Source organism: Zootoca vivipara, chromosome 2 (assembly GCF_965207765.1).
Source record: "Zootoca vivipara chromosome 2, rZooViv2.hap1.1, whole genome shotgun sequence".
NCBI classification, from domain to species: domain Eukaryota; kingdom Metazoa; phylum Chordata; class Lepidosauria; order Squamata; family Lacertidae; genus Zootoca; species Zootoca vivipara.
The window spans coordinates 114,846,004-114,868,818 of NC_142584.1; the positions used below are offsets into that span (position 1 = coordinate 114,846,004).

Below are 22,815 nucleotides of genomic sequence, written 5' to 3' on the forward strand. Positions count from 1 at the left end.
GTGGTCGCTTCCAACTCTATGATTCTATGACAAGATGCCTGTGAGAAACTCGCAAGCAGGACCTGAGCATGAGAACCCTCTCCCTTCTTGTGGTTTCTAGCCATCGATAGCCCACTCCTCTGTGAATCTGCCCAATCCTCTTTGGAAGCCAGCCATCCTGTGGGAGGGAGTTCCACAGTTTAACTCTGCGCCACACGAAGGACTTTCTTTTACCACTGTTGCAGCTACATTCACAACTAATCTCGCAGCCCAACCATCTGACAAAGAGGGAATGATGGAAAATCTGTTGTTTATTACTATCGCATTACTTTAATAGCCCCCACCCCAAAAGTATTAATTGAAATACAGGTGAAACTCGGAAAAATAGAATGTCGCCGAAAAGTGCATTTATTTCAGTAATGCAACTTATTATTTCTTTTAATTTTTACAAATGCTTTCTTTTGGAAATGCCACAGTAATAAAACAAATAGTTACAATAATACAAAAATAAACATCACTATTACATTTCATTAATTACATTCCATTTATAATGGACCTGCCTAACGACAAATAATTACAATTACAACAAATAAAGGCTTGACATAGCTTGCTTTGCATGTCATGCATTTATCTCATATATTGGTTTCACCTTTTAAGTTGCATTACTGAAATAAATGCACTTTTCAACGATATTCTAATTTTCCGAGTTTCACCTGTAAAACACACACACACACACACACACACACACACACAAAACCCAACACCATGAGGTGGGTTAAACTTTTATTTCAGCATGGAAAAGAAAAACATTTTCTTCAGGAGGAGGTTCATGTCATTGCAGAGGTGCAAAATCTTTGGCCCACCAAATGTTGCTGAACTACAACTCCCAGCAAACATGGCTGACGGCCAGGCCTGCTTCTTGCTGTTCCTTGGGTGCCCAAAACAACTCCCATCATCCCCTGCAATCTTAGCCAATGATGAGGGGTGATGGGAGTTGTAGTCCAACAACAAGTTACAGGTAGGTAGCCGTGTTGGTCTGACTCGAAACAAAATAAAAAAATTCCCACAGTAGCACCTTAAAGACCAACTAAGTTTTTATTTTGGTGTGAGCTTTCGTGGTATCTGATGAAGTGTTGGTCTTTAAGGTGCTACTGTAGGATTTTTTTTATATTTTGTTCCAACAACAAGGTTGAAGATGATTATACAGATTTGAGCAGCTCACAGCTGGAAACTCTTAATTTAGTTGCTACATGTGATTTGGGGGGCAGGAGGGGATTACATTAAAAAAAAGTTTTACGCATTAACATGCCCAACTGAACATATAATAATAATAATCTGAATTTAAACTATGCCAAAAACTTACCAAAAGTTTTGTAATGGTTATTCCCCCCCCAAAAAAAACCCTGGAAATTGCTGAAAAACGGGAGTTTAGTTCAGTAACATCTGGAGAGTGTGAGGTTTGAGAAATCTGGCTTAAGTCTGTTCTACTCTACATCATTATTTCAAATTCCCAGTGGCTATGAGATTTAGGAACATGATTTTTGTGCCACATGGCAAAGGGGGATGTTGCTGCAGGGCCCAAACCAGCGGGTTCAATCTCCTCCGTTGCACACACCTTGATGACACTTGAGCAACAGACGAGAGAGGATAGCACAGGGCCCTCCGGGTGTTGCTGAACTACAACTCCCAGAACATGGTGGGTGTTGTAGTTCAGCAACATCAGGAGGCCACCCAAGGTCCCCCTGCCACCTTCCAACCCACGACTTCCAATCGGTACCTGCGACTTACAAATCTGAACAACTACAACTCCCATCATCCGTGACCAACCAGTGGATGATGGGAGTTGTAGTCGAAGGGCAGCTGGGGGGACCCGCGGTTGCAAGAACACTGAGCCCCAAAAGAAGGAGGGAGGGAAAACTTTGGCCCTCCCAAAGGTTTCCGAACTACGACTCCCATTGGACGCAGCACAAGCACATGGGAGTTGTAGCTCAGCAACACCTGCAGGGCTAAAGGTTCCCTGGACCTGTACAAAGGAAGCAAGTTCTCGCAATAAGTGGCGACTCTGACCCAAAATGGGAGCCGTCCCCTGTGAAAGTAGCATCCTGGATTCGGAGGCCAACTTCCTGTGGGACTTGCGCCGTGAGTAAAGTTGAGAGCATGCATGCCGCTGCAGAGCCCCAACAATTTCAGAGAGGCTCTGGCAAGCACAAAATCATTCCTTGTGTGCAGACACTGCTCTCCCTCCTCTTTCTGGGCCACTTCCCATCTGGTTAAAAAACGCGAACTCGAAAACCCACTTCAGAGTCCCCTCTCCTGTTGCGCGCGGATGTTTCCCATGTTTGGAATTCCAACCGCCCCATTTTCTCTCTCCCAGGTCTGCTCGGCAAAGCACCTCGACTCAAAACAAATTGTCTCTCTCTATTCGCAATTTAGAAAATAATTAAACAGGACCTACCCAGTCACAGACTTTTGACCGCTTTGATACAATCGGCAAAGCCAAGCGGTAAAGTCTGGGCAGCGTTATTTTCAGCTTATGTGTAGCCCTGCCTCTAGAAAAGTAGCAGGTCAAACAAGTTGTATCCCTTGCACCCTACATATCTACCTGCAAGGATTTTTCTTTCCTTTTTTTGTGGTGGTGGTGGCGGCAAAATATTCCCACATCTAAAACACCTCTGCACTGCAGCCTATAGTGATACGGTCTGAGCCAAGTTTTACCATTTGATTCTGCGGATTATTTGGACGACCTCTTTGTTAGTAAAGGAAAAAGGAAAAAAAAAGAACAGAAACTCAAATACCAAAGGAAGGGAAAATGAAGATTAAAAATGCACCTAAACACTCTCTCTCTCTCTCTCTCTCTCTCTCTCTCTCTCTCTCTCTCTCTCTGCTCTTTGTCATTCAGAGCCTCAAACACTCCGGAAACAAAGCAAATTTACCTGTCTAACATCCGAGACTGCAGGGTTCTGTTCTGTTTTTGGAGTCCGTGGGGAGCGTAAAGACAGGATATAAATTTCAGGGGTGGAAATGAGGCTCTAAGTGCAGGAATATGAAACGGTACCTTGCCTTGTTTCACTGCTAAAAGCCGTTGGCTCTGGCTTCGGGGAACGCAAAATCAGGTCCACTGGTGGCTGGTAGGGTGGAATGCTAGGAGCCTAACAGTAGGTGGCGCCACAGCCAATGACAAGCAGAGACAGAGTCAACATAAGGCAAAGCCAACTCGTTTTGTCCCCATCTCCCTCCTCCCTGCTGGGTTCTAAAAGAGCAACATTGAGGGGATGAAGGCGACAGGCAGTGTCACCCCTGGGCTGGCAGTTGGGGGCTATCTGGGTACAGACTGAGGTTGGCGGGGCACTGCCTCATTTGCTCCTAACGGGCTGTTTCCCACTTTGTAGTGATCCCTCTTTGTAGGTTTCAAAGGCTTCTCTTAGAACTCTGAGCACCCCAAGCCTGGAGGGCTCCTCCCTCCTCTATGTGACACTCCTGTTCACTTTTAAAGGGGTTTATATCGACCGGTGCCCAACTCTGGTAGCGGCGGGAAAATAATGCATTGATATTTTAGCATAGCCGCCCGAAAAATGCCCCTTCTAGAGAATGGCTAATGAAATGTCAAAGACCCAAGTCTTATTACGAAAAGGGGACGAGAGGAGGATTCGATTATCTACTAAGGTTCATCCAACCGATTTTTCAGGAATTTCCTTCCGCATGGATTCTCTGATGACTAATGAGGTTTGAGCTCTGAGTAAAGCTTTTCCCACAGTCCAAACACCGGTACGGTTTCTCCCCTGTATGTGTCCTCTCGTGGGCCACGAGGCTAGAGCTGCCACGGAAGCTCTTCCCACAGACGGAGCACTGAAAGGGCTTCTCGCCGGTGTGGATTCTCTGATGTGTAATGAGGTGCGATTTGTAGCTGAAGCTTCTCTCGCACACCACGCACTGGAAAGGCTTCTCTCCTGTGTGTATCCTTCTGTGCGCGCTGAGGCGAGAGCTGACGCTAAAGCTCTTCCCGCATTCCCCGCACTGGTACGGCTTCTCGCCCGTGTGGATCCTCTCATGGCTGACTACTTCCGAACTGCGCAGGAAGCTCTTCCCGCAGAACGAACACCGGTAGGGCTTCTCCCCGGTGTGGGCCCTCTCGTGCGCGAGGAGATCTGAGCTTTCGCTGAAAGTTTTCCCACAGTCCAAACATATAAACGGTCTCTCGCCCGTGTGGCTTCTCTGATGCTTCCTGAGGCGCGAGCTCACGCTGAAGGTTTTCCCGCACTCGGAGCACTCATATGGCTTTTCCCCCGTGTGGATTCTCTGGTGGCTGTTGAGGTACGAGCTCTGGCTGAAGCTTTTCCCGCACTCCAAGCACTTGTACGGCTTTTCACCCGTGTGGATCCTGTGATGCGTGATGAGGTTCGAGATGTCGCTAAAGCTTTTCTCGCACACCGAGCACTGGTAAGGTTTGTCCCCGGTGTGGATTCTCTGATGACTAACAAGGCCCGAGTTGCGCCGGAAGCTCTTGCTGCAGTAGAGGCATTTGTACGGTTTCTCCCCCGTGTGGGTCCTCTCGTGAGCGATCAGTCCCGACTTCACACTGAAGCTCTTGGCGCAGTGCGAACACTTGTAGGGCTTCTCTCCCGTGTGCGTCCTTCGGTGGGCAATGAGGCTCGAGCTGACGCTGAAGCTCCTCCCGCAGTCGGAGCACGTGTATGGCTTCTCTCCCGTGTGGGTTCTCTCGTGAACGATAAGGCGCGACCGGAGGCTGAAGCATTTGCCGCACACCGAGCATTTGTGAATTTTCTCTCCGGCTTGGTCTGAGCCCTGACTGAAGTTTTCTTCGTAGACGGTGATCTGCATGGGCGGATTGCCCTCGCCCATCTCCTGCTCTGCCGCGGCTACACCGAGATCTTCGTAAGCACCCGCCAACGGGGTGGATTTTTGCACCCTCTTCCTGGGTGGCTTTTTCGACAGCTTATCTGATCTCGGCGGCCTTTTGGGTAGATCTTCCGGTTTGTCAAAGAGAGGGAAGGTCTCCTCAAGGCCTTCATCAGATGCCCCACATAGTCCCTCGTGTTCTCTGTTCTCTGGCCGGGGGCTCCCTTTCTTGTTCTCACTAGGGCACAGGTTGCCTAAAAGGAACAGTTTTGGGGGTTAGCACTGATAATCATAATTGTCTGTTTTATTTGAATGCCACTTTCTCACAGAACAGTGTCCAAAGTGGCACAAATCATATAAAGTGAGCAAGAAGGGTGCTTTTATATAAGTCAGAAGGTGCCCAGAGTGGGCTGGGGCAACCAGTCAAATGGGCGGGATACAAATACCGGTAATAAAATTACAGTGGTACCTTGATTATCTAACTTACTCCGTTCCAGGAGTCCGTTCAACTCCCGGAACTGTTCGAAAACCAAGGCGGGGCTTCCGATTGGCTGCAGGAGCTTCCTGCACTCAATCGGAAGCCGTGGAAGCCATGGCGGACGTTCAGCTTCCAAAGAACGTTCACAAACCAGAACACTTACTTCTGGCTTTTCGGCGTTCGGGAGCCAAAACGTACGCGTACCAAGGTGTTTGAGAACCAAGGTACAACTGTATTCCTATTATTATTAAGTTCCAAACATACCAGAAACAATTACAATTCTTCAGTCTCAGTCACAGACCTGATAGAAATGATCACAATATCGGCAAGAACCCCAAGACAAATTTAAAAATCAAAATCAACGGCTTGGCTCTGGGATTTCAGAAGTTCAGAAACTAATATAGAGTCAGACCGTAGGTCTAGTGAGCATAGTATTGCCTATGCCAATTGGCAAGATTTCAGGCTGACATCTCTCCCAGCCTTAGCTGGAGATACTCCCCCCCCCTTCTTTCTTTTCTCTCCACGCCTTTCCCTCTCTCTCCCCCTTATCCTCAGTTGGTATAACAAGAAACTCTTTATCTCAGGGTCGTGGGTTCGAGCCCCACATTGCACAAAAACATTCCTGCCCTGAAGGGGGCTGGACTAGATGGCCGCCATGGTCCCTTCCATCTCTATGATCCTTTCCCAACCTGTCTCTCTCCCGTCCCCATCTCACCAAGCCTGCCTCTTCCTTCCTGTCTCCCCCTTCCTTTCTCTTCTAGCTCTCCCCCCCATCTCCGCTTAACGGTTTGGGTCAAAGGAAGTTGAGCGGGTTCCGTGTTGCGCATGCCAACATCCAAAGGAATCGATTTTAAAATTCAAATGAGCGCAGCACTACCTTACCTTGTGAATGACTGTCCTCCGCAGCCGTCTCCTCCTTGACCTCCAGGACCTGCTGTCTCTTCTCAGGGTCCAACAGAGCTCCTTCGGTGTGCAGGGACGTCTCCCGGGCCTCCTCAAACAATCCCGGCACCTGAAAGACCAAGAAAGAGGCTGAAAGATGCAGCACATGTGGGGGTGGCCAACGCTGCAAGCCCACCCTGAACAACTCTCAGACTTCCCCTACCATTCCTTGTTGCCGTTGGCAAGCCAGAACGGAAAAAATCAGCTTCATTCCCATCCCATGTGTTATCGATAACGGACCGTTATTTATTTATTTTTTAAAAAAATATTTCTTTCCTGCCCTTTGTCGCAAGGTCCCAAGGTGGGTTAAAACAATTGGAACACAATATTAAAAGCAATTTAATATTGCGACCAAAAAAACCCCACGCACCCCGAGCGTCTTCAGAGATGGGTCTTCAGCGTTCTCCAAAAGCTGTGCAATGGGGGTGCCAGGCACCCCCTTGTGCAGAGGATGCGCTGAGGGACCACCCCACAGAATGTCCTCTCCTGGGCTACCACCCCACTAACTTCTGTGTGGCGGTTGCGTTTGATGCTTTTGAATTATGGTGCTGGAGGAGACTCTGGAGAGTCCCATGGACTGCAAGAAGATCAAACCTATCCATTCTGAAGGAAATCAGCCCTGAGTGCTCCCTGGAAGGACAGATCGTGAAGCTGAGGCTCCAATACTTTGGCCACCTCATGAGAAGAGAAGACTCCCTGGAAAAGACCCTGATGTTGGGAAAGATGGAGGGCACTAGGAGAAGGGGACGACAGAGGACGAGATGGTTGGACAGTGTTCTTGAAGCTACGAACATGAGTTTGACCAAACTGTGGGAGGCAGTGGAAGACAGGAGTGCCTGGCGTGCTCTGGTCCATGGGGTCACGAAGAGTCGGACACGACTAAACAACAAAACAACAACAGTGTGGAGGTACTTGCAGAAAAGTTTTGCCCTCCCCATGGCCTGGGGAGAGGGAGTGTGGCCAAGGTGGGGGCCTGACAGACAGGTCTGGAGGGCCACATTTGCTTCCTGGGATGGAGGCTGCCTATACCTGCATGACAAATTTAAGAGACCCAATATCTCACCTGTGCTTCTGGCCTTTCGAGCTCTCGTTGCCTCTGGAGGAAATCCTCGGCCAACATCACCGCCTGGGCGCAGGTCTCCGGGCAGCCATCTTTGACCCAGCTCTGGCTCTCCGGCGGAAGGATGGCCAGGAACTGCTCCAGGATCAACAGCTCCAGGATCTGCTCCTTGGTGTGCCTCTCCGGCTTCAGCCACCGGTGGCAAAGGAACCAGAGGCGGCTGCAGGCCTCGCGGGGCCCGTCGGCCTCCTTGTATTGGAACAGGCGGAAGTGCTGCCGCTGGACTTCGGTGCTGATGGCGTCGACCCGCAAGATGGCCGCCTTCACCTTCCCGTAATCTCCCGCTTCCCTGTCCTCAAATCGCGGCCCTTCCTCTTTCAGGCCCGGTATGAGCTGCGACATCCACTTTCCCGGCCGGGTGTCAACCGCCTTCTCAACAGACGTCAAAAATATATCGTCCCAGCGTGGCGGGTCTGGAAGCTGGAGCTCGTCTGCTTGTGAACAAGATGTCACCACTGTCTCTGTGACGTCCCTCGCGCAGACTTCCTTGCGTGCGGCAGCCATTTCGTTTTTCACCAGAGCAACGTGGTTGGTCACACCGGCATCCTCAGAAACGTCTTCCTGTCGTCTAGGGCCTCCCTCGGCCATTTTCTCACCTGTTGTATATAATTTGTATTACATTTTCTGTTTTAAAATTTAAAGTACTCCTTAAGATATCAATGATGTCCCTTCTTCACTTTCCACGGTTCATTTTATGTATCATAAATGCCTGCATATTTTACAAAAACTATACCATTCAGTATTCCATTGTTACACCTATCAAAGCTTATTTACACTGTTGAATTTATCTTAATGCTGCCAGTGTTTTCAGCTGTTATTTCGCATATATTCAATCAAACATATGTTCTTCTAATTCTCTTATATTGTACAGTGGTGCCTCGCTTAACGAATGCCCTGCTTAACGAAATTTCCGCTTAACGAAAGGTTTTTTCTAGCGGAGGTTGCCTCGCTAGACGAATACATTTTATGAAAAATTCGTCTAACGAATCGCGGTTTCCCATAGGAATGCATTGAAATTCAATGAATGCGTTCCTATGGGCAAAAAAAAATTCAAAAAAAATTCAATGCATTCCTATGGGATTCGCTAGACGAATTTTTCGTTATAAGAAAAGACCCGTGGAATGAATTAAATTCGTCTAGCGAGGCACCACTGTATATGTTAAGTCTGCTAGTTGAGCATATTCTGTCAACTTAAGTTGCCATTCTTCTTTGGTTGGGACCTCACTCGTTTTCCAACAAAACACAGGCCACAGTAGTGGCATACATAAATAACCTTTTTTGACACCTGGGAATTTCAGTCTGAATTATCCCCAACAGGAACGACTCTGGTTTTTTTTTGGGGGGGGAAATACTTTTAAACATTTCCCCCCAATTCATTACAGTGGACGCTTGGGTTGCAAATGTAATCCATGCAGGAGGCACGTTCGCATCCTGCAGCGCCGCTTCTGTGCACGCACAGGTTGCAATTCAGTGCTTCTGCGCATGCGCAAAGCGCGATTTAGTGTTTTTGCACATGCGCGAGCGCTGAAACCCGGAAGTACCCGAAGGGGTTCGAAAAGACGCAACCTGAAGCGTCTGTAACCCGAGGTATGATGTATGGATCATATCCCCATACTCTTTTACCCTTTTACAGGTCTACCGCATATGAAAGAATGTACCCTCGACCTCACTGTATCTCCAGCACTTATCTGATTCGGTCTTATACATCTTAGCAAGCCTACTCTGAGTTAAATGCCATCTGTAAATCATTTTCAAGTCGTTCTTTTGCCTGCCCATTTTCTCACCTGCCCACTCAGTTGGAAAAGGTTCCTGGATGCCCAGCGGGATGGTCCCCAACACCTCCTCCAAAGCCATTTTCTCTGCCCAGATCGAGGGCAACTTTAGCCCAGCTCGGCTATCTCCACTCCAGATTCAACCCCCTTCTGTGTCTTCTTACTAAATGCAGCTGGGTTCGGTGTGAGAAACGGCACTTTTATTTGTTCAGAAAGATAAAATGCCCAACGGCAACAACAAAAATGAACAGATACAACCTGGGTCCACAATCTGTGCTTTCCCCAAACAAGTGAAAACCTTTTTTGTTTCAACTGGATTTCCTAGCTGGGAAATGGGGTCTTTGCTGCCAGTGTCCTCTTAGAATCTTAGAATTATAGAATCATTGACTTGTAGAACTGGAAGGGACCCCGGGGGTCATCTAGTCCAACCCCCTGCAATGCAGGAATCTCAGCCAAAGCATCCGTGACAGTTGGCCATCCAACCTCTGCTTGAAAACCTCCAAGAAAGGAGAGTCCACAACCTCTTGAGGGAGTCCATTCCACTACCGAAGGGCTCTTACTTTCAGGTTTAGCCGGAATCTCCTTCCTCTTAAATTGAAGCCATTGGTTCGAATCTTACCCTCTGGAGCAGAAGAAAACAAGCTTGCTTCATCTTCCATGGGACAGCCCTTGAGATACTGTATAGGAAGATGGCTATCCTATCTCCTCTGTCTCCTCTTTTCCAGGCTAAACATTCCCAGCTCCCATAACTGTTTGTCATAAGGCTTAGTTTCCAGACCCTTGATCATCTTGGTTGTCCTCCTATGCACACATTCCAGCTTGTCAACATCCTTCTTAAATTGTGGTACCCAGAACTGGGCACATTAATCCAAGTGTGGTCTGACCAAGGCTTTTACTTCCCTTGATCTGGACACTCTACTTCTGTTGATGCAACCTGGAATAGCATTAGGGTTTTGTTTTGTTTTTTGCTGCTTGACTCGTGTTAAGATTCTTTTGGTCTTTTTTTTAAAAAAATGTTGGTTTTGTGTCTTTTAACTGTTTTTAATTATTTTGTGTGTAAATCGTCTTCGAGACAGTCGTTTAGAAGGAAATTCATAAAGCTGTAATAAACTGTAATAAAAATATTGGATACATCCCAATAATAATAATCAATAATAATTGTAATTATTGATTATTATTATTGGGATGTAACCAACTAATTCATTTCATCAGCACAAGTATTTCCACTTGTGCAATGGAGCTCCCCCCCCCATTCTTCAGATATGGGAAGTGTGAAGGGGGATGTTGCTCTGCCCAAGTAGAAATCTAGCTAACTGATGGAACAAGTTAGCTAGATGCATAAAGATTAATAATCACAATGAGCAAAAAGCTCAGTCGGTTGAGCATGAGACTCTTAACCTCAGGCTTGTGGGTTCGAACCCCATATTGGGGAAAAGATTATTGCATTGCAGGGGGTTGGTCTAGATGACCCAGGTGTCCCTTCCAGCTGACAATTCTACGATTCATTTAATCCCGCCTGAGACCAGGCTAGGCGGAGAGGCAGCGATCTTCAGAGCTGAGCGAGCATTTAAACATCCTGGCTCGATGGCCCACACTCTCCCCCGCCACACCAGACTGGGGACAGCGCACACAGCCCCGTGCATCTTTACTCAGAAGCAAGTTCCCCTGTGTAGGCTATAATCTGGAGTGGGAGGGAAGCACTGCAAGGACACAAACGGACTGTATTCCAGGATAAGATCTTGTGCAGCTAATGAAGCGGCTGCAGTATCCCCGAAGCAGACACCATCATCAAATCGTTAGCCTTGCAGGTAACACAAGACTCTTTGTTGTCAGGGCTCCCCTCTCTGGAAATGACCACCCTTGCTGGAATAATTCTTACATCATTCAGGCATGTTTGGTTGGCTGAAGTCTCCCGTTTATTATTATTATTATTATTATTATTATTATTATTATTATTATTATTATTATTTGCAATTTCTGTCCTTAATCATCATCATTCTGTCCTTAATCATTATCAATAATAATAATAATAATAATAATAATTGCACATGCATCTGCTCTCCCCCAACTCTCCTCCATCAGTCACTCACCTTTTGCAAAGATTGCAAGGTTGCAATCCTTCCTTGCAAGGTGGGTGCAAAACACAGATCCCTGGGAGCTGGATGCACAATTCAGAAGGCGAACCTTCCCCCCCCCCACCTTCGCACCTCCCCTCTTTCTCCTCTCCCTCCCGCCACAGGAAGGAACTCTCCAGCCCCCGAAAGGTCCTCCCCCAGGACCTCGCTCTCGAGTCCCGCCCCCGTCTCTCTAGCAACGGCCCACTCTGTCGCTTTAACCCCTTGCGCGCCTCGCGGCAAAGCAAACCGACCATTCGTACCAAAATAAAAACTTAGTTGGTCTTTAAGGTGCTACTGAAGGAATTTTTTTATTTTGTTTCGACCATTCGGGGTTCGCGTAAGGCGGGCGCGGGAGGGTTTTCCCCCTAGACCGCTTTCCCTGCTAGACCCCCTGGAGAAGTGGGGTTGGGGAGTACATGCCGGCGATGGGCGGGTCAGAAGCGAAAGGGGCGGAGCGATTGGCTGCAAAGTTCCATCTTTTTGTTGCAATGTCCAGCTTTGCACAATAGGCTGGTTGCTTTTTTCTTTCTCTCTCTTTTTATTCCAAAGGATCATGGAATTGTAGAGTTGGAATGGACCCCCAAGGGTCATCGAGCACAACCCTATTGCAATATAAAACAACAACAACAACAACAACAACAACAACAACAACAAATTATTTATACCCCACCTATCTGGCTTGGTTTCCCCAACCACTCTGGGAGACTCCCAATAAAACATCTAACATGGATGCTTTAGCTGAGATTCCTGCATTGCAGGGGGCTGGACTAGATGATCCATGGGGTCCCTTCCAACACTTAAGATTCGGTGATTGCAATGCAGGGATCTCAACATGCATTCCACTGTCCGATTTGAAACCATACCAAACCCCACCTAGCTTTGTAAACGTGGAAGCAGTTTTGCTGCACATAAAACAGAGAGAACGGTTATAACAACGGAACAAAATTTAAAAGATGAAAATCAAGCTAGGCACATAGATTAAGCAGAGTTGACTGCTTCCTAAAGCCTGGCGCCTTGCTTAGCCAGTTTTGGGAAGGCAGCATGAGGGCCAAGGGGGGCATGTGATTTTGGCTTGGTTTCCACCCACACAGTAGGTTCCCTGTAGGAGCACTTGTGAAGCCCACTTGATATGAAAAGTTGGGCTGCCCCGATTTAGTCGCCTAGATTGCTTTTAAAGGTTGTGCTGGTTTCATCTGCATTTTGATCCTTCTACGAATACTGATCTTATAATAATTTTGCGGCTTTTAGCTGTGTTTTATCCTGCAAATTTTATAAAGTACACTAGGGATGCGGCCCTCCCTATGTCAGTGGGCTTCATCTCCCATTAGCCTCAGTCAGTATGGCCAATGGTCAGGGATGATGGGAGCTGTACTGAGGGGGTTGGACTAGATGACCCTTGGGTTCCCTTCCAGCTCTACAATTCTGAGATTCCTGCAGCATCTGCATGGCTATAGGCTCCCCATCCCTCGTACGCACCGATTGAAGGGCAATTCAGCAGCTTACTAATCTTTCTAAATCAATTAATGAAAACCTGGCTGGTTTTATGTGTGTATATATTAGTAAATGTGGCTGATTTTGTGTGTGTATCCATTAGTAAATTTATTGTTTATGCACACCACGGAAAGATTACTATTATGATGGTGCATAAAAAGTTTTCCAAATAAGAAATAAGATGGAAGGGGTTAAGAAAACAAAAACAGAAGCTGAGGTTCTCTAATCATGCCAGTATCACTTTCCTTTGCTGATGAAAACTTGGTGCCTGAAATAATAATTATTAAAAAGCGGACAGGCTGAGAATATGCTCCTATGAGAAGCAGCGATGGCCACTAACTCGAATGCTTTAAAAGAATATTAGACAAATTTGTGGAGGATAAGACTACCACTAGCCCTGTCAAGAGGCAATACGCCTTTGAATACCCATTCACTGGGGATCAGAAATGGGGAGTGTAGGGTTGTTGCTCTCGGATTCTGCTCTGCGGGCACGGAGGCATTGACAGGAGTGAGCAGCAGTAAATCACACCAAGCAAGTTGGAGTTAACTCTTTATTAGGAAAAACAGGATATGCACAGGAGTGTCCTGCCTAATGAGCAGAGCAACTGATCTCCAGCAGGTCTTACCTCCATGAAGCAGTTGCTGAGACTGAAGGTCCCTGCCTCCCCATGGCTGCCTATCTCCCCTCCTCTCCAGGGACTTTTCCGAGCAATCGGAGACTGTGCCTGTATAAAGCTAACTGCTCCTCCTTCCTCTTCATGCCCCTCCTGGTTCTGGGAGAACAAGGGGGAAGGGAACTTGTTGCAGCAGGAAGGGAGACATCTGCGACTCTTCACCAGCCAGAGTCTTCTCTCCTCCCACCCTCCTGCTTCAGCTTCTGCCTCCGATTCTGGACTCCTCTGCCACAGACTCACTAAGCCCTGTCACCCCTTCAGCTTCTCTTCCCAGTCTGCTCCCTCTTCTCCCTCACCGTTGTCCCAACACCATTCCACCATTCCACAGGCCCTGAGCCTTCCTTCCTTGGGTGTTTCCCAGCTGGCCGGCCAGTGTGCCGGGCTGCAGAGACCCCCTTTGGCACGATCCAGCATCATTTGCGAGGGAAGAAAGCGAGGAAGATGTGAAGGTGTAACAATGACAAACTCCATAGATTGCAATAAAAAAGGAGAAGGAACAGAACAGGATGGCGGGGGGCAGGGGCAGAGGTGTAGTAAACCCAGGTGGCACCCGGTGCAGAATTTTTTTGGTAACCTCCCCCACGCTGCTTTGCAAAGCTGCATTCTCTTGGGAGCCATGGCTCCCGTCCGTCTCCCTCCCTCCCTCCCTCCCTCCCTGGCTCGCTGTAAAGCGGCAAAGCGGGAGCCGCTTACAGTGAGCTAGGGTGGGAGGGAGGCTGGGAGGGGCAGGATCCTCTGTTCGAGGCCGCAGCCGCGAACAGAGGATCCTCTACATGCGTCTGTGGCGGCACGATGGCTGCTCGTGGGGCGCCGCCTTGTCACCCCCGGAGACGTGCCACCGGGAGTGCACCGCCCCCATCACACCCCTGTTGCGACGCCACTGGGGGGGAACCTCCTGGTCAGACGAGAAAGCGTGGGGGATTGCAAAGTGTCACTCAGTCACAGTTTTTCCTCTTCTGGCTCTGCTTCGAAGTGGCGCTGGGGTGTGTGACGGGAGCTGGCAGCGAGGTGGCCAGCGCCTCTCCAGGACTCGGGTTCGTTAAGGGAGGGAAAGGCTCGAGGCTGGTGGAGGCACATAGGGGGCCTGGTGCCGGGTCGGGCCCCGGAGCAAAGTCTTGTGCCCCGGCAGGAACGTGCACTCCGGGTTCGTCAGGGGTGGGGGAAGGCAAGGGCATCGTGCTGCTCCCGGAGGTGCTGGCCCGCCTCTCCCCAGAGCAGGGAGCGGCCTGCTGGGCGGACCATGGGGGGCTGAACCCCGGAAAGAGGCTGGGAGAGGGGTATCTCGGTGTCGAAAAGGCCGTCGCAATGGCCTCCATGGCGGAGGTCTGCCTGCCCATGAGGTCGGCCAGGGTCTGGTGGGAGCGCTCGATGGCAGCGATCATGCGGTGAGTGGTGGCACGGTCCTCCTCCCGCTCCCGCTTTTCCTGTCGCCTCTCCTGCCTGTCCTCGGCCCGCTCCTCCTGCCGGGTGCTTTCGAAGGCCTGCAGGTCTTGCTGGTGCAGCTGACGCAGAACGTCCACGAGGTCAGTGCTCGTCTTGGAGGGCGCTACTGCCGCTGCCGGGGAAGATGAGGGGTCCGGCGGCCGCCGGGTGGACTCCAATCGCTGGCGCCAGCTGCGCTCCCGCCGGAAGCGCATGCGCTCCACGTTGCTGGCGGTCAGCCTCCTCGGCTCCTCGGCAGCGTCTGAGGAGAGACAAAAGGAGGAGGGAGAAGGAGCGGAGGAAATAAAACACAGCCATCAGCCCTTGTCATAGAATCACGGACATTTGAGGCCTAAAGGAGAAGGACACAAAACACACATCTTATCTGATGCCATTTTGGTGTAACTACAGTGGTACCTCGGGTTAAGAACTTAATTCGTTCCGGAGGTCCGTTCTTAACCTGAAACTGTTCTTAACCTGAGGCACCACTTTAACTAATGGGGCCTCCCGCTGCCGCCACGCAATTTCTGTTCTTATCCTGAAGCAAAGTTCTTAACTCGAGGTTCTATTTCTGGGTTAGCGGAGTCTGTAACCTGAAGTGTCTGTAACCTGAAGCGTCTGTAACCCGAGGTACCACTGTATTGTGGATGAGACTCTTTAGTCAAACTGGGGCAAGTTCAAGGGGTTGGCACTAAAATACCCAATGCAGCTGAGCAGCAGGTTCCTCTGCAGCCGGGCTGGGCAATTATCTGCTTTCCAACCTCGTAATATGTTGACAGCTAAACTTCATGATATGGCAGTTAATAATAATGATGATGATGATGATAATAATAATAATAATAATAATTTTATTATTTATACCCCCTTCCATCTGACTGGGCTTCCCCAGCCACTCTGGGCAGCTCACAGAATGTATCAGAACACACCAAAACATCAAACATTAAAAACTTTCCAATACAGGGCTGCCTTCAAGTATCTTCTATATGTTATGTAGTTCTTTATCTCCTTGACATCTGAAGGGAGAGCATTCCACAGGTAGGGCGCCGCCACCAGCGAAAAGGTGTGGAACAGGCATCCGCCCAGAGTGGCTGGGGGAACCCGGCCAGATGGGCGGGGTATAAATAATAAATTATTATTATTATTATTATTATCCCCAAACTTCGGCCCTCCAGCTGTTCCCATCATCCCTGACCACTGGTCCTCTTAGCTAGGGATCCTGGGAATTGTAGCCCAAAACATCTGGAGGGCCGCAGTTTGGGGATGCCTGGTGTGGAGGAAGAAGGCAGTTGCTGGTCACAGGGACGATTAGCGTCACCCTGCACAGTTTGTGCCTCTTCCTGGTGAGGCCAGGCGGGCGACACTGCCCCCGGACGAGCACAGCAGCTGCGGCGCCGCATGGCATGGCACCACAGAGCCACTGGCCTCCCCGGGACCACCAGCTGTGGCTCGCCCCTGACGAGAGTCTTGCTGCACAAGACCCCCATTCCACTCAGCATGAGGAGGAACATAGCGCTCACGTGGCCAGAGAAAGAAATGAAGGTCACTGGCTGGCAAGCAGGCAGGTAGGCCCACTCCTAATCTTAGCTAGAGCATCCATGACAGATGGGACATCCAAACTCTGCTTAAAAACCTCCAAGGAAGGAGAGTCCACTGCCTCTCGTGTGAACTCATCCCTGTTTATATTCACTTGCTTTGATATAAGCTAATTGGCTGATTTTGAGGCTAGGCTTGGAGCCCAGAAACGGGAGCTACCTGTCAGAGTTGGGTATTTGCCACCTTTGCCCTCATCTTGGCAAGTGAAGCAACGGGAAGTCCTGGCGAAAGCGCGGGCTCAATAAGCAATCCGTAAATGCCTGCTCTGAACTTTTTCTTTTAACTGCCAATTTCATGGTTTTATTCTTTTCACAAACTGCTTTTTAGGTTTGATCATTTTCTTTTTCACAATATAAACTGGGAGAACGTTGGCATCGCACCTCACAGCCGCAAAAAAAAACTGTGCCCAAGCTACAAAGCGACAGATAAAAGCGCCACTCACTTGACACCTGAGGTTCAGCAGGCGTCTCTGGGGAGGGCAGGGGGACACTTCTGCCCCGCGGCAGCTCCTCTTTCCCCACAATCTGCACATCGTCCTTGGACGGCTTTCGGGCTGGCCTGCCCGGTTCAACGGCCGCCCCCCGGAGCTCTTTGGGAGGGGAGGCCTGCGGCAAGGGGCTCACGTACTGTCGCTCATTCTCGGCTGCCTCCGGGGCAGTGCCGGCAGCTTCCCTGGCGATCCTGGTGGCAGCCATGGGGTTGAGGGGCAGCCTCTTCCGCCTCTTGTCCAGCCGCTCAACCACACCAGCCCCACACACCTTCCCACAGACGATGCCCTTGCGGAGGCAGAGGAACTGCTCCAGCAGCTTGAAGTATGGGGCAGTCTTGGGCGCCCTCCCCGAGTGGAGGTTCCCACACTTTATCTCCTTGTAGCCGCGCTTGAGGTCTTTGGCCCGGCTGCGGCACTGCTCGGCGTCCCGCTCGAAGCCCCGCTCGCGGAGGCGGTCGGCGATCCAGGCAAAGAGTTTCATGTTGCGGTACTGCTGGCCCAGGGCGATCTGGACGTCCTCTGCTTTCCATATGTCAATGAAGGCGATGGTCTCCTTGCGGGACCAAGCGTCCCGCCTCCTCCTGGGCTCCGGGGAAGGGAGGTTCACATCTGGGGGGCTTGGGAGAGACTCCGACAGGGAGAAAGTCTCTGCAGCCAGCTGAGAGCTCTCTGGGTCGGCCGTCATTTCCGCATGCTGTAAGGAAAAGAAAGTGGGAATGAAACTTTGGGCAAGTGCGGCTCAGTGGTTAGTTTATTTTTAAAACAAAACAAAACAAAACACTTGTATCATATCATTGGCTACAGGTACATTTCAGAGCAGAATTCAAAGTGTTGGTGCTGACCTTTAAAGCCCTAAATAGCTTTGGCCCTGCATGCCTGAAGGAATGTCTCCACTTGCCTCGGTTCTGCCTGGACACTGAGGTCCAGCTCCGAGGGCCTTCTGGCGATTCCCTCCCAGGCAGAGGGCCGCCTCAGTACTGGCGCCCGCCCTGTGGAACACCCGCCCATCAGATGTCAAGGAAATAAACAACTAACTGTCTTTTTGGAGACATCTGAATGCAGCCCTGTTTAGGGAAGTTTTTAATGTTTGATGTTTTACCCTGTTTTTAATATTATGTTGGGAGCCACCCAGAGTGGCCGGGGAAACCCATCTGACTTTTTGGAGACATCTGAAAGCAGCACTTTATAGGGAAGTTTTTAATGTTTGATGTCTTACTGTGTTTTTATTTATTGTAACCCAGTCAGATGGGTTTAATATAATAATAATAATAATAATAATAATAATAATAATAATAAGCATCAGCGTAAGAAAAGCTGTTTAGATCAACAGAAATAAAAAACCATACACTATTGACAGGAGCGAGCCAGCAGTAAATAATAATAATAATAATAATAATAATAATAATAATAATAATTTATTTATACCCTGCCCATCTGGCTGGGTTTCCCCAGCCACTCTGGGCGGCTTCCAACAAAACATTAAAATACAATAATCTATTAAACATTAAAAGCTTCCCTAAACAGGGCTGCCGTCAGATGTCTCCTAAAAGTCTGGTAGTTGTTTTTCACTTTGACATCTGGTGGGAGGGCATTCCACAGGGCGGGTGCCACTACCGAGAAGGCCCTCTGCCTGGTTCCCTGTAACTTGGCTTCTCGCAGCGAGGAAACCACCAGAAGGCCCTCGGCGCTGGACCTCAGTGTCCGGGCAGAACGATGGGGGTGGAGACGCCAACCAAGCAGGTTGCAATTAGTTCTTTATTAGCAAAAAGGATCAACACAGGAGTGTCAGACCTAATGAGCAAAGCCACTCATCTCTGACAGGTCTCACATCCATGAAGCAGCTGCCGAGGCTGAAGGTCCCCATCTCTCCATTTCTCCAGGGTTTTCCCCAAGCAATCTGAGATTGTGCCTACTACCCCCTCTGCCCTTTTCATGCCTCTCCTGGTTCTGGGAGACCTGATCTTAGGAAAAACAGGAAGCTGTTTTCTGCCAAGTCAGACCACTGGTGCATGCAGTTCGGTACCGTCTTCCCTGACTCTAGGATTTCAGACCGGGTTCTCTCCCAGTCCGACCTGGAGATGTCTGCCTCACTGCCCCTCTCAGCCTCTCCAGCCAGCCTCTCTCTATCACCCGGCAAGCTTCCGGTGCCTTCCACGCGGGCTGCCTCTCACCTTTTGCTCCTGCCTCTCAGCCTCTTGCTTCATCTGCAGGAAATCCTCCGCCAGGCCCACCGCTTGGGCGCATGTTTCCGGGCTGCTCCCCGTCACCCAGCTCTGGATCTCTGATGGCAGGATGGTCAGGAACTGCTCCAGGATCACCTGCTCCAGGATCTGCTCCTTGGAGAAGCGTTCTGGCTTCAGCCAGTGGTGGCAGAGGTACCAGAGGTGCCCGCAGGCTTCCCGGGGCCCCTCGGCCTCCTGGTAGCGGAATTCCCGGAAGCGCTGGCGGAGGGTGTCCCTGCTCGGGGCATCTCCGCCCAGGACCTCCTCCTTTGCTGCCCCGAAGCCCCTTCTTCCAGGCCTGGGCACCGCTTCCTCGCGAGCCCACCGGCATCCATCCACAGCTCCCTTGAAAGATGCCAGAAGCTCCTTCGCGTCGTCCCAGGGGGTGGGTTCCGGCGAATGCAGGTCGTTGCCCCGTCCAGATGGAGGGGACCGTGCCGCCTCGGGGAATTCTTCCAGCTGGGTCTCCCAGCAGTCGGAAAGGCCCTCATCCGGCTCCTGCTTGACCTGCTGCGATGGCGCCCAGCCAAAAAAGGCCCTTGTGGTCCCGAACGGAGTTCGGTGGGAGCCCCTGACCTTCCCTTCCAGCCCCGCCAATGGTTTGAGGCCTTCCGACTCCCGGCCCTCCATTTTCATTCCCGGGAGAACTTTCCGTCTGTACACACCGTGTGCAACAGGAGGTGTGAGGAGGCCACACTTGCCCAGTCGTCACCCCCAAACCTTTTTCCTCAGGCGCTCATGTCTCCAAAAGCAATTCCCGGCCATGGATCTCTCTGTGCGCATTTGCATGGGCATCTCTCAGTAAAAGCAGAGGACATTGGGATGCTTAAACCAGGAGGAATCTTACATGGCAGTAGGCAATGTTCCAGGCCTGGAGGGCTAGCTTTTTTCCCCCTGAAGAAGAAGAAAAGATAAAAATTAATCATTGTGACTACAACAGAGGGCCCCCCACACACCTCTTGAAAATTACTGATGGCCTCATTGAACCATTTTCTTTTTATTTTCTCTGCCTGCTGCAGCAATTGTAAAGCACTGTTAGGTGCTGTATGGTTTTTAACTGAATGCTTACTACTTTGTTTCTTTCGTATCTTGTATTTTGCTGTATTGCAAAGAATTATTGATTATGTGTTTTGTGTTTTTATATTGTGATTTTTATCTTGTGAACCACCATGAGACCTGCAGGTATACGGCGGTATACAAACTTAATAAATTATTATTATTATTATTATTATTATTATTATTATTTCCAAAGATTTTAAATTGCATTTTTCACAGAAACACCATGGACCACTTGAATGAAGCTTGAGGGGCACAGTTATCTGAATAAGTTTGCTTCGTTAGTCAACAGCAGCAACAACAAATAAATATATGTAAATAAATAATAATAAGAGTAATACATTGCTTATTAACAGTACTTTCTTTGTCATGGTTCTCACTAGCACAGAGCACCATCATTTTCTGTTGCTGTTGTTGCCTACGGCACCATTTGGTGCTGTCACCCATGGCACTTTGATCAAAATACGACTACTGTCACTTCATTATTGTTATTTTTATCAAAAAAAGCACTTCTTCTTCTTCTTCCTCTTCCTCTTCCTCTTCTCATCAACTCGACTTCATACCAGCCCTGCACCATAAAATCCCTGGGCTGGTTACAGCAATTTAAAGAAAAACATTCCTGGGCTGGTTACAGCAATTAAAAACAATAACAACAGCAACAACAACATTGGGTTGTCTTTATTTTTGTTATGTATTTTGTGTGGTGCATACACACACACTTTTTTGTTGTGAACCACCCAGAGATCTACGGGTATAGGGCAGTATACAAATTAATTAATTATTAGAGTGATTAATCAATCAAGCAAGCAAGCAAGCAATTAATTAATACTGGGGGACTCCTATAGCAATTAACTAACTAATTTTGATACATAATTTTTATTAGATTTTCTAATTTACATTACAAAATATTCATTTAAACAACCTTAAATCAATGACTTCCCCTCTTTCTCTTTCCGTAGCTCATCCTGCATATGACTAATTAATTAATTAATTTTGGGCGACCCCCTCCCCACCCCCACGGCAAGGGAGCAGGGTAAGAAATCTCCTAGAATTGAGGGCGCCCGCTAAGGGCACGCGGCGGCTTCACTCGCCTTCCTGAGCATGCTCCGAAAAGGACCCCCCCTCTGCGCGCATGCCCGGAGGGCGCAAGCCAGCGCCGGGCTTCCCCCAGCCGGCAGGCGAGCGTCACAGGACGGGCTCGGAGGACCCCACCTTCCTCCCTCCCTCCCCCCAAGCAGCGCCCTCCTGCTCTCGTCTCCGCGGGTGGAGCTGCTCGCGGCGTCTGCGCGGGCGCGGATCTTTGCGCGGCTAGGCATGCCACGCGCGGATTATCCGCGGCGCTGCTTTTCTTTGGCAAACAAACCAACAAAACAACAACAGTGCATTGGGAGGGAGGGGAGGGGAGGGGAAATGGTGGGGTGGGAGGAATAAGATGAGAGGATCGGGGCGAAGAAGGGAGGAAAGGGAGGAGGGGAGAGGAGGAGAAGAAGCTGACCTCACTCCCCCCCCCCAAATAAGATCACCCCGGGCCTGTCTCACTCACCCCTCCTGCAGCCCAGCCCAGATGGCAAACTTCACTCCTGCGGCTCCTGGGAAATCCGGACTCCAGTTTCCCACGCACGAGGGGAAGGAGGGAGGGAGGAGGGAGCAAAGCAGGAAGGGGACGGATTAGCCCCTGACATCAGGAGGCTTGGCCTCACATGCCACCCACACTGGCCTGTCTAGGAATCCGGACTGAGCCCTCGTTTAAACGTTGGCCGATTTGGAACACATCTCTCCATCCATCCATCCATCCATCTATTGCAGGGTGGGGGTGGGGGTAGTGGAAACTTTTTTTCTCTCTCTCTGTGCCTTCCTTATATCTCAGGTCCCTTTCTGCCCATCATTACACCTCCATGCTGGGAAATGAAGGTTGAGCTGCACCGGGTGGATTTCTGCCTGCCAGTTTAGTTCACTCAAAGGCGCAACAAGAGGCCAGCTCGCTTTTAAAAGAGCACTGCCTTACATCCCACCCAGTGGCCTCTCCAGGAATCCGGAGTAAGCCTTCATTTAACTGCAGGCTGTTTTGAAACGGTGTTTTTTTGGGGGGGGACACACTCCCCCTTCTCTGCCCTTCTTGTGCCTTCAATAGGAAGTGGCTGTTTCTTCCCATCTTGGCACCTCTGTGCTAGGGATGGGACATGAGCTGCATCGGGTGGATTTCTGCCTGCCGTTCAGTTAAATTAAGGGTCCAGGAAGATGCCTATCCATCTTCAAAAGAGGGGAGATCTTGACTATGTCTTACATCCCACTGGCTGGTTTCTCTAGGAATACAGAGGAAGCCCGTTTTCTGTAGCTCATCTAAATGCGAATAAGTCCGGATCTGGGATTTGGTTTCTGCTGCCTCTTTCTCTCTCCCTCCCAGGTGGGAAGATCCAACAGTGGAAGTCTCCCAATCATTTCATTTAATAGGTGTGTGGCAGTAGGAAACTCCACAGGTGAAGCTTTGCTCCAGATGGATTTCTGCCTGCGACATAGCCGTTAAAGGCGTGAGAAATACTTTGCCTTAAAAGAGAGAGGAGGGGGGTGATCCTAGGTTTTAATCATCTAGGATTGGTATTTA

The 22,815-nt window shown here is 49.6% G+C and overlaps 1 protein-coding gene across 1 annotated transcript; it reads right to left on the reverse strand.

Annotated features, from left to right (window-relative positions):
- Positions 1-749: 749 nt before the first annotated feature.
- On the reverse strand, positions 750-21,862 carry LOC118080257 (uncharacterized). The gene is made up of 9 exons (XM_088662492.1): positions 21,757-21,862; positions 19,107-20,051; positions 16,888-17,629; positions 14,369-15,114; positions 13,383-13,529; positions 9,161-9,284; positions 7,320-7,972; positions 6,197-6,326; positions 750-5,090 (listed from the first exon to the last, which is right to left on the reverse strand). The coding sequence occupies exons 2-9, from the start codon at positions 19,791-19,793 to the stop codon at positions 3,661-3,663; spliced, it is 4,659 nt and encodes a 1,552-aa protein (XP_088518618.1). The 5' UTR covers positions 19,794-20,051; positions 21,757-21,862; the 3' UTR covers positions 750-3,660.
- Between the last annotated feature and the right edge of the window lie 953 nt (positions 21,863-22,815).